General features: G+C 33.1%; 1 protein-coding gene across 4 annotated transcripts in view; it reads left to right on the top strand.

Annotated features, from left to right (window-relative positions):
• KRIT1 (KRIT1 ankyrin repeat containing) overlaps positions 1–11,608 on the top strand; it is a 41,000-nt gene extending 29,392 nt beyond the window's left edge. For all 4 annotated transcript variants that reach the window (XM_007076717.3, XM_007076716.3, XM_007076715.3 and 1 more), the window contains exons 13-17: positions 2,712–2,878; positions 3,617–3,704; positions 4,286–4,492; positions 10,516–10,632; positions 11,119–11,608. In XM_007076717.3, the coding sequence (XP_007076779.1) occupies positions 2,712–2,878; positions 3,617–3,704; positions 4,286–4,492; positions 10,516–10,632; positions 11,119–11,187 (648 nt within the window). In that variant the 3' untranslated portion in view covers positions 11,188–11,608. The remainder of the gene's footprint in view (positions 1–2,711; positions 2,879–3,616; positions 3,705–4,285; positions 4,493–10,515; positions 10,633–11,118) is intronic.
• Positions 11,609–12,203: the final 595 nt, after the last annotated feature.

Below are 12,203 nucleotides of genomic sequence, written 5' to 3'. Positions count from 1 at the left end.
TTAAAAACATTTGTGCATAAAAGGATATTATCAAGAAAGTGAAAAGACGATTTACAGAATGGGAGCTACAACTCAACAACAAAAAGACAACCCAGTTAAAATGGGCAAAAGACTTGATTTCTCCAGTGAAGATACACAAATGACTAAGAAACTTGTGAAAAGATGCTCAACGTCAATGGTCATTAGGGAAATGTACATCAAAACACAATGAGAATCTACTTCACACCTCCTAGGATGGCTATTTTAATTAAAAAAAAGAAAATAATGAATTTTGGTAAAGTTACAAAGAATTTGTCATCCTTATACATTGCAGGTAGGAATGTAAAATGGAATAGCTGCTGTGGAAAACAATAGCGGTTCTCAGAAAAACTAAACACAATTACCATATGATCCAGTAGTTCCACTCTTTGATATATACCTGAAGAATTAAAAATAGGAACTTAAACATATCTATATGCCAGTGTTCAAAGCAGCATTAGTCACAATAACCGAAATGGTGGAAACAAACTAAGTTTCCATCAAGAGATGAATGGATAAACAAAACGTGGTATACACATAAAATGGAATATTATTCAGCCATAAAAAGAAATGAAGTTCTGATACATGCCATGACATGGATAAACCTTGAGAACATTATGCTAAGTGAAATAAGCCAAGCCAGATGCAAGAAGAGCACAAATATTGTATGATTCTACTTACACTAAGTATCTAGAATAAGAAAATTCATGAAGTAAATTAGTGGTCACTACAGGTGTTAGAGTGTGGAGTTACTGCTTAGTGGTTAACAGTTTCTGAATGATTAAAAAGTTGTGTAAATAGTGATATTTGTACAACATTGTGAATGTAATTAATGTCACTGAATTATACACTTAAAATGGTTAAAATATTTTTTGTTATGTGTATTTTAGCACAGTTAAAAAAAATATTAGGTCCATAAAGTCTGCAAGTAATTTAAGTATACTCAGTCTATCTTCCTTCTCCACCTAAGTAATATTTTAAAAGTTGATTGGTGGAGAAAAAGAGCAATAACGATAAAACTTGGATGATAAATTAATTGCATTATTATAAAGAATATAAAGTGAACTCAGGTGAAAAAGAAGCAAAGTTTAGTAAGTACCTTAAGACAAATCAGAATATAATGATCATCTGATAAGATAGTTGTGTTCTTTCATTATGTAATTAAGAAATTCCAATTTGTACTGTCTGAAAAATGGAAGAATTACATTTATTGGTTGCATTATTCCTTTAGGATGAAAATGGCCTGATTTCATTAGTAAAGAATAATTGTTGACTAATGCTCACTAAATACACTGTTAGGAATTATAACGCTTAACTACTCAAACTCTTTAAATTCACTGTTAATTTTGAGAAATTAAAGCCCATAGGAAAGTTGAAAAGGTAATAAAATTCATTAAATTCACTAATGGCTAATATTTTGCTTTATTTCCTTCATCTTCTCTATTTTTTCTTTATGAACCATTTAAAAGTGTGTTGCAGACATCATAGCACTTAATCCCTACGTATTTTACATATATCTCCTAAGAAAAAGGACATATGAACCTTTTTCAACCATTTTCAACCTAGAAAAATTAATATTTCCATAATAATGTCTGATATGTGATCCATATTCAGATTTTCCCCAATTGTTTAAAAGTCTTTTTTTTATAGCCCCCATATGTAGGATCTAGTCAAGTTTCATAATTTCTATTTGGTTATCTCTTTAGTCACTTTTAATCTAGAACACTCCTCCCACCTTTTTTCCCCGTGAAATTCTCTTTTAGGTTTTTAATATTATATAGAGCATTATAGGATATTATTTTAGTTAGTAAGACAAAAGTAACTTTTACCACAGGGAATTGAGATCACTTTGAATTATATTTGGAAATCCTTTAAGTATTCTTTCAGAAACTCTAAAATTGGTGACTATTTCTAAGCATAGGTATATTCTATAGGTTAGCTTTTTTCAATCTTTGTTAATCCTACTTGATAAAGTGAAACTTCATGACGTTTTTGAAACTTAGGGAAAAATCTTCTGCTCTCCTTTAGTGTTATTTGGAAGTACCAAGTAGTTTTAGTCAAATGAAATAAAAAATGTTTTAAAATAAAATTTTTTAAAACTACATGTACACTTCTAGGAATTAATACACTTTCTTGTATTTTCCTTGAGGTTCACTACTATATCGTATGAAACATGTAGAATAATGTTTGAGGAATATAATTGATTTAGGTAAAATTGTGGTAGAAATTATCCATATCCATAAACTAATGATAATCTTTTATTAGACTGTAAATCAGAGGTTAACAAACTATAGCCTATTGCTGTATCTGACCTGCTGTTTATTTTTATATATTTGGTAAGGTATTAAAGTTTGAAAAAATTCAAAAGGATAATATATCATGTCATGTGAAAATTTTATGGGTACCAAATTTTGGTACCCATATGTAAAGTGTTATTACAACACCATCACAGACCTGTTTGTTACTGTATTGTCTATGGATGCTTTTGTGCTCAGAGAGACTATGTGACTCATAAAGCTTCAAATATTACTCTCTGGCCCTTAACAGGAAAAATTTGTCAACCCCTGCTCTAAATAACAGCTCATTTATATACAAATATGTAGCGTTTGTTTTTCCATATTAGACAGTGACAAGTTGTATATTTCTAACAGGAAATTGTAGCCCAATAACCAAATTCTGCTTTTTCTTTTAAGATTGAAGACCCACTAGCTATTCTTATCCTCTTTGATGAAGCCAGATATAATTTATTAAAGGGCTTTTATACAGCTCCTGACACTAAACTGATAACATTGGCAAGTCTACTGTTGCAAATAGTTTATGGAAATTATGAGAGTAAGAAACACAAGCAAGGTTTCCTAAAGTAAGTATTTAATACAGTATGTGGTCTTGTGCTATGTTCAAGATTCTATTTAACCAAGAAAGTTTAAAAATGTTGTTAAGAAATATTTATACTTTGGTTTGGAACTAGAGGATATGAGGAGGCATGAAATGAAGGGAAAAAATGGTAAAGCATTCTTAAAGTTATATTCTCTCCAAAATTATTTTTCTTACGTTTGACTCTGGTTTGATACACCTTTTTTTTTTTTTTTTAAAGATTTTATTTTTTTAAGTAATCTCTACACCCAACATGGGGCTCAAACCCACAACTCTGACATCAAGAGTCACATGCTCTACTGACGGGCACCCCTTGATATACCTTATATTTTTTCTTTAACTTATCTTTATTATATGTTTAAATATAAGTTCATTAAAACCTGACTTGATAAGTAGTAGAAAATGTCATAAGGCAGATTTCAGTTTTTGAGAAAAAACGCTGAGGTTTTAAACACTGAAGTTTGTTTATTGTAGTTTTCAATTTTCAAAAGTATTTTGTGGTTATTGAAAGAAGAAACATTCTCTTAAATGAGAATGTTAGGATTGTGGCTTTTGCTTAAAATTTTTAGAGTTCTCTAATATTTTACAATATATATTTTTCAGCTCAAAAATCATGTTACTTAAAAAAAATCATGTTATTTAAAGCAATTTGTTTCTGAGTGATTTATGTACTTTAGCTACTAAAGATGATTTATTTAAAGCATGTTGGCCTGTTTGCTTACAGTGAAGAAAACCTAAAATCCATTGTACCTATTACCAAATTGAAAAGTAAGGCACCTCACTGGACAAACCGAATACTTCATGAATATAAGGTAAGCTGTTTAACAGAAATAAAAAGACATTTTATACCCTAGTTGAAATTTTGTAAATTAAATCCTGTAATATGTTTTAAATGTAGTTACATTAAATTTATAGTACTGAAATTAAAAATTCATCTTCTAGTTCACATGAAACTGAAAGTAGCATATTTTTATTTTTAATAATGTGGAATCTTTTACTGAATACCTTCTATATGCTGGATACTGTGGTAAGGAATAGAGATTAAACACACACACACACACACACACACACACACACCTCACACACCATGTTCTATATGCTGGATACTGTGGTAAGAACTAGAGATTAAACACACACCTCACACACCATGAAATTATACACTATCCTTGTCCATGAAACACTTAAAACCTAATAGAATAGACAAGCACTATTTTTATACTTTGATATTTCTTTCTTTTTTGAAGTATTAAGAACTGCTCTTGGGATAGTTCACACAATTTTATTCTTCTCTGGGGGCAGCCACGATTTTAGAAACTGCTTAGTTGACCTACTTGGATTATCAAAAGTGTGTTCTCTTTTCACATCTCTTTTATTTTACCTTATTTGTTTTTAGAATCTTAGTACAAGTGAGGGTGTCAGTAAAGAAATGCATCACCTTCAGCGCATGTTCTTACAGAATTGTTGGGAAATTCCTACATATGGAGCAGCTTTTTTCACAGGACAGATATTTACAAAGGCAAGCCCCAGCAATCATAAAGTCATCCCTGTGTATGTAGGAGTGAATATAAAAGGACTTCATCTTCTCAACATGGAAACTAAGGTAGATTTTCAGCTTTACAGCTGTTTTTGACCAATGTCTTAAAAAAATTGTACCAGCATACCTGAAAAATCTAGAAATGACATATATAAAAGTATTCATTGCAATTTTATTTATAATAGCAAAGGAAGAGGGATGAAAAGTAAATGATTGTCAACAAAGTGTTAATTATTAACATTAATTGTATTCTATAATTATGTAATGTATTAATCATAGTACATTTCTACATTGAAATACTGTGCAGCCATATAAAAGAATGAAGAATGTAGAGAATGATTTCCAAGATACATTTAGTGAAAAAGTACATTGGTGGACCATATGTAATATGCTGTTATTTGTGTAAAAACGAGGGGAAGTCAAGACCATATTTACATGAATACATATTGCTTGCGTATGAATAAAAAGTTTCATGAAGCCTTTAGAGAAGGCAACCAGGTAACTGGAAACAAGAGTAGAAGGGAAACTTTACTAAGTACCATTTTGCAACTTAAAAATTTTTTAACTGTGATTATATTACCTATTTTAAAAATCAATTAAGTTTAAATGAAAAAACACAGGTTAAAAAAAGAAAAATATATTGGGGTGCTCAGTCGGTTAAGCATATGACTCTTGATTTTGGCTCAGGTCATGATCTCATGTTTTGTGAGATTGGGCTGGTGTTGGATTCTGTACTGACAGCACAAAACCTGCTTGGGATTTCCTGTCTCCCTCTCTCTCTGCCCCTCCCCTGTGTTTGCACATGCTCTTTGTTTCTCAAAATAAATAAATAAACATTAGAAAAAAGAAAAATGTAATACCTGTCACAAGGGATTCACTTTGAAAAGCAGAATTAGTTATAGGAGCCTTTTGGGGAACAGGCAAGATGAAGTATGGAAGGGATTCAGACCTTTCCCATCAGAGGCTTGTTACTATATTATATTCCTTTTTCTAATCAAAGTTGTTATATATAAAATATGGAATTATGAATCATTTTTAGCATATTTAACACATTTATCTGGATGAACAGCTTTCTAGCTTTAATAGCTAATAAAAATCAAATTTATTTTGTTCATTCAGATTTGTTTAAGAATAGACCATTTCAGGTCTGTTAAAGTAATAACTAAGCTTATACATTAGAAAAGGTATTTTAGGGGTACCTGGGTGGTTCAGTTGGGTAAGCGTCCGACTTCAACTCAAGTCATGATCTCACGGTTCGTGAATTTGAGCCCCACATTGGGCTCTGAGCTGATAGCTGGGAGCTCGGAGCCCAGATCCTGCTTCGGATTCTGTGTCTCCCTCTCTCTCTGCCCTCCTTTCTCCCCTGCTTGCACTTGGTCTCTCTCTTTCTCTCTCTCAAAAATAAACATACATTTTTAAAAAAATTAGAAAAGTCATTTTAGGTTAGGAAATTTTATCATAAACCTAATTTTTATTTTCACCATTTTTATAACCCTTACTTTGTAATCACATAACTTCTGAAAGTAGTTTAGTCACTTCATGATAACTCAGGATCATCCTTATGGGCAACAGCTATTTTTACCATGCTGTTAGATATGCCCGTGAATGGAGGTAGAGAATATGTACGGACATAGGGCTGAATAGGGACTGAATTCAGTAGCTTATCTAGAACTTGATTTTTTTGGAAGCCTCAGATGTCAGCTTGCTTTTGGATCATTTGCTTATTATCATTTTCTTTTTAAGCTACTTTACTCACAAAAAATAGCCTGCTTCTAATTAGTTTGTAACCAGTTTTCTATTTCTTTTGTACTAAGTTTATTAAAGGAAATCAAAGGAGAAACTCCCCTCACCATTTCAATAAATTTCTCCTCTGCTATTTCAGAGCATTTTCTACAACATTTACAAATCCTTTACCAAACTGAATGGTGACACTGTGGGTGTGATGCTGAGCCTTTTCTCTAAGCTATAGTTTATATTTGCCTTGGCAGCATTCCAGGTTTAGGCAACCATAAAATGTTTTATTTAGTTCCTAAATGATGGTTCAGCATTATAACATTTCACATGAATAATACTATGGTCCAGGAATCGAGTAAGTGAGATAGCAATTGGAGGCAGAGGATGATAACAATGTTATTAGTGAGTAGTCTGCTTTTTTTAAGATAAGATGTTCGATTTCTAGAAATATAAATTAAAATGCTGTCCTTGGGTGATTAAACCAAAGAGTAATGATGTTTTCTGTCCACCTGATCATTACCTTGTGTTCTGTAAACCACTGATAAATTTACAGCACCTATGAAAGCTTTAAGATGATTATATTTTCTAATCATCAAAGGTGGGAGCAGGCAGCTTGTCCTCAGTTGTGTTAGAGTCATCAAGATATGCTAGGGTTGAATTTGACAAGTTTAGAATAAACAACTTCATTTGCAAAAATACCTTCATTTACATTAAAACTCTGCCTGCGATACAGTAGCTTCAGAGATTAATTCTCATGAAAACCCATAGAATACAGCTGTGTTTTTTATACCAATTACTTCTACCTTCTATATCTTGTTTCTCTTTGAAATAAGAGAGTTTTCCATTAGGGAGTATAACTCAGCCAATTTCATATGCTCATGAGAGCATACTTACATAAAATGTAGACACTATTGAATATATAACACACTGTGTTGTGAATCATTGTTTTACTATAGTGAATGTATTTCTGTTTCATAACTAACTGTGCTTGTTGATATATCTTTAACCATAATAGTACTATTGCCACACCCAAGCAATAGATACCCTTTGCTGATGTCAGTTTATGTTGGCCATAATGAATGCCCTTCTGAAATAAAACTGGTTATTTAGATATCCACATAGTGTCATTCTTCCTGATCAGTTATCAGCATCACTGTTTCTCCTGTCCACTGGCTGGCTATTTGCTACTTGTCACTTCTGTGGTCTTCCCTTTTCTGCTCTCAACTATCCCTGACATTTTCTCTTGTGCCTTTTGATTTCCCTCACTAAACAACTTGACCCTTTGTAGGTTTTATCTCGTAAAGAGAACTACTTTTTCCTTCTAGAGTACACTGTATCTCTCACAGCTACCATATGGACTCTGACTTTTCAGTTCCATTGAGCTGCTTTCATTATTGTGGGTTTCTCAATCTCTTCCTTTGTGCATAGCAACAAAACCTTTATTTTTAATGTACAACCCCAGTATTTTTGTTAGTAATTTAGCCCCCATATAATTGAGGACTTATACTACAGATGTATTTTTTTCTATATATTAAACTGTTTTGAGACCATATTAATGGACTATTTTTTGCTTCTTGATTAAACAAATTTCAAGCAACTGATCTAAAAAATAGACAATGTAAGGTATTACGATATCTTGACTCAAATGTTGGTAAATAGCTATTTTAGCATATCATATCCATAAAGTTATATTTTACAATATAAATACAGGTGGCTAATTTTAAAGAAGATGTTCTTAGTTTCCCATTATACATAATATACACTCATGTAAATTAATTGTACTGTTTCATTTAAGAACCTCACTTTTTTTTTAAGCTTATTTATTTATTTTGAGAGAGAAAGAAAGAGAGAACACAAGCAGGGGAGGGGGAGAGAGAGAATCCCAAGCAGGCTCTGCACTATCAGCACAGACCCCTATGTGGGGCGGGAGCTCAAACCCACGCATGGGAGATCATGATCCTAGCCAAAACCAGGAGTTGGACACTTAACCAACTGAGCCACCCAGTGCCCCAGTTTAGGGCATTTTTAAAGTGAGGTTCTTGGTGTGCCTGGGTAGCTCAGTCTGTTAAGCACTGGACTTTTTTTTTTTTTTTTTTTTAGTTTTTGTTAATGTTTATTTTAGAGAGAGAGCGCGAGCAAGGTGGGGGAGGGGGGAGGGCAGAGAAAGAGGGAGACACAGGATCTGAAGCAGGTTCCAAGCTCTGAGCTGTTAGCACAGAGCCCCGTGAGGAGCTCAGACTTGTGAACTGCGAGATCATGACCTGAGCTGAAGTTGGATGCTCAACCGACCAAGCCACCTAGGCATCCCAGCACCAGATTCTTGATTTGGGCTCAGGTCCTGATCTCATGGTTTGTGAGTCCAAGCCCCATGTCAAGCTCTGCGCGGACAGCACAGAGCCTGCTTGGGATTATGCTTCTCCCTTTCTCTGCCCCCCACCCCACACTTGCTCTCTGTCTCTCTGTCTCTCATAATTAATAAATAAACTTCAAGAAGTATGAAAATTATTTTTTAAAATGCCCTAAAACCACATCCTTTTCACATAACATTAATTACCTGTAATAAGGGGGCCGGGGTGGCTCAGTCATTTGAGCATCTTACTCTGGGTTTCAGTTCAGGTCATGATCTTATGGTTGTAAGATCAAGCCCCACCTCAGGCTCTGTGCTGAGCACCCAACCAGCTTGGGATTCTTTCTCTCTCTCTCTCTCTCTCTGCCCCTCCCCTGCTTGTGCATGCACTTTCTCTCTCTCTCAAAATAAATAAAAATAAACATGTTATCAACATTTTAAGAACTGCTAGTCATAGAAAGCAATTTTTTTATGCTTTATTTATTTTTGAGAGAAAGAATGTGAGCAGGGGAGGAGCAGAGAGAGGGAGGGAGGGAGGGAGGGAGGGAGGGAGGGGCAGAGAGATGGGGACAGAAGATCAAAGCAGGTTCTGCGCTGACAGCATCAAACCCGATGCCAGGGTTCAAACTCACAAACCTGAGCTCAAGTCTGACGCTTATCCAACTGAGCCACCCAAGTGCCCCTGAAAGCAAATGTTTTTAAACGTGTATTTTAAAGGATGCACAAACACTTTCTTTGTATATGTGTATATAAATAATATATTTTTAGGGCAAGAAAATGCAAGTTGCTAGGAGAAATTCATTTTAAAATAATCAAAAAAGTATATTGAATGCTTATTTAAATTTAAGTTTTTTGTTAGGAAAGTGTAGGAATAGGTTTTTTTTTAATAGTTTTTTTTTTTTAATTAATTTATTTATTTTGAGTGGGGGGCAGAGAGAGACAGAATTTCAGGCATTAAATAATTTGATGAATTTATGAAGGCTATATTAATTATTAAAATTATGCTTATTTTTACCATAAATATATCACCATACTTATTTTCAGTGAGATGGAATTGCTTAAGTCAACCTGTTACCTCATTACATAAATTTCAGATCTGAAAGTACTATGTGAATATTCAAAAGGTACTGAATAAAGTGAAAGGGATTTTTTTTTAACGTGCAGAAAGTAAAAACTTGTACATTTAATTTTCTTGAAAGTCACTGAGAGAATAGGCATCTTCTCAACTTTACTGAGACATAACTGACATAACATTGTATAAGTTTAAGGTGTACAATGGGTTGATTTGATATGTATTGCAAAATGATTAATACCATAGCATTAGCTAATACCTCCACCATGTTACATAATTGCCATTTTCTTTTTGTGATGAGAACACTTAAGATCTACTCTCTCAGTAACATGAACTATATAATATAGTATTATTAACTATAGTCACCATGGTGTACATTAGATCCCCAGAAATTACTCATCTTATACCTGAAAGTTTGTACTTCATGGCCGACATCTCATGTTGGCTGTCCCCCAGCCTCTGGTAGCCACCATTCTGTTTCTCTCTGTTTCTACGAGTTCAGCTTCTTTAGACTCCACATGTAAGCGATATCCTCTTTAGTCTTTTTCTGACTTATTTCACTTAACATAATGCCCTCAAGGTCTATCCATGTTGTTAAAAATGGCATTATTTTCTTCTTTCTGATGGCTGAATATTATTCTTGTGTGTGTGTGTGTGTGTGTGTGTATACATACCACAGAATGGGCATCTTTAAAATGTTTGTCAGTGTGATATAAAAGATACCATTGCTGAAGGCAGTCTCCTAAGAGTCTACCAGATTCTGTGTGGTTCTGTACTTGAGGCTCTGTAAGGTTATTGAGGGAACTTTGAATACAATTTATTGTAACATTCAAAACCATTATGTTTGGACATGACTAGATCATTGTAGATAATAAGAGAAGATAGGTGTTGTTTTTAACATACATTTCAATATAACAATTTCTAATTATATTGCAGGCTTTACTCATCAGTCTTAAGTATGGTTGTTTTATGTGGCAATTGGGAGATGCTGATGCATGTTTTCAGATCCATAGTATGGAAAATAAAATGAGCTTTATAGTACACACAAAACAGGTAAGTACTTATCAGTTGCTCTGGACTTCTAACAATGAACTATTGTATTAGTAAAGATTCTTTTTTTTAAGTGACAATCCATTTTACTTCAAGGAAAACCTTTGATATTATGTGAAATTAAGATATTTAAGACCAAGGATAAAAGGCAGGCCTTTCCTAAGCAAATAAGCCAGAAACTTATCTGAATAATTTATTTAGTTTTATAACAATGAAACTCTGTTTTCTGGCGTTTCTTTTAATTCTAGTTAGTATTCCCTATCTCTTTTATCCAGGTGTCTGTCAGGTAATCCTTCCCTCTTGATAAGTATTCTATCTGAGCCACTAGTTGCATCCTTCAAAGCCTTAGTACCCCCTCTATTCTTGATAAACTTCCTCTAATAAGAAAGTTTCTTTTCAGATAGATAGGGAACTGCTCGCTGCCATGTATGTCATTTACACATCCTTACATGTTTCACATTTACTGTTGACATATATTTTACTTTATAGGCTGGCCTTGTGGTAAAACTATTAATGAAGCTAAATGGACAGTTAATGCCCACCGAAAGAAATTCATGAGAGGAAAGCAGCTGATACTTAAACTACCACATTTTGTAATGCAGATTTTTTCCATGAAAGATTTCTTAAACTATCACTTTTAACAAGGCACTTAGTCTCTTGTAATATATGAATGTATACTACTACATTGTACAGAATCTGTACTTACGTTTGGTGTGTAATATACCAATTAGTTTTGTATAATATCCTCATAAGCTATTCTAATTTTTGAGAGAAACACATAAAAATATGTAGATTGATCATCTGTATAATAATGGACAAAATAGTAAGCTTTATAAAAAGTTATTTTTGGTAAATGGTAAAGAATTTGGAGTGGGATGTAATGAAATTAAAATATAGCTTTGGTATAACTTTGTGTGTCATTTCAGAATATACTGAAACTCAACATATTTGAATAAAGAAAATATATTTTCTACTTAAACCACATAACACTGTTATTTCAAACATTTTTCTGTAATCTATGAACATCTCTCAGTATGTTTTTAAAATTCTTAGTTAAAATGTGTAACTAGTATAAGCTAGTATTTCTCAAAGTATAGTTCCTGAATCCCCTGCATCAAAATTAACCTGATGCTTCTTTAAACAAAGATTGCTGGGACTCAGTATATACAAGTTCATTCACTCTCTAGAAGTAACAGGGCCTAGGAATCTTAAGTTTTGGGTTTTTTTTTCTGTTGAAATGATTCCAGATGCAGTAATGAATTTGGATTATTAAAGTAAATTACACAAAAGTGCCTGGCACATAAGTACTCATACGTAGACACACAGAGTAAGTGACAGTCTCTGGATATCAGTAGTTGCATTTATTATGTACATGTTGTATTTTTATGATTTAGCCTGATGAATTATATTGCCTTTATCAAAGTAGATCACCAAATATCTGTTTCATTTAGGGGAGTACTGATATCATAGATGAGGAGCTCACTGAATTATGATGCTATTTAATAAGCTTAGAAACTGGTCTTTCTGAGCCAGTAGACGGATATGTTCTTAAATTTTTTTTTAAATTTTTTAAT

This window comes from Panthera tigris, chromosome A2, assembly GCF_018350195.1.
Source record: "Panthera tigris isolate Pti1 chromosome A2, P.tigris_Pti1_mat1.1, whole genome shotgun sequence".
Taxonomy (NCBI): domain Eukaryota; kingdom Metazoa; phylum Chordata; class Mammalia; order Carnivora; family Felidae; genus Panthera; species Panthera tigris.
Note: the sequence above shows the minus strand (reverse complement) of the source record. Positions and strands in the feature narration are given on the sequence as shown.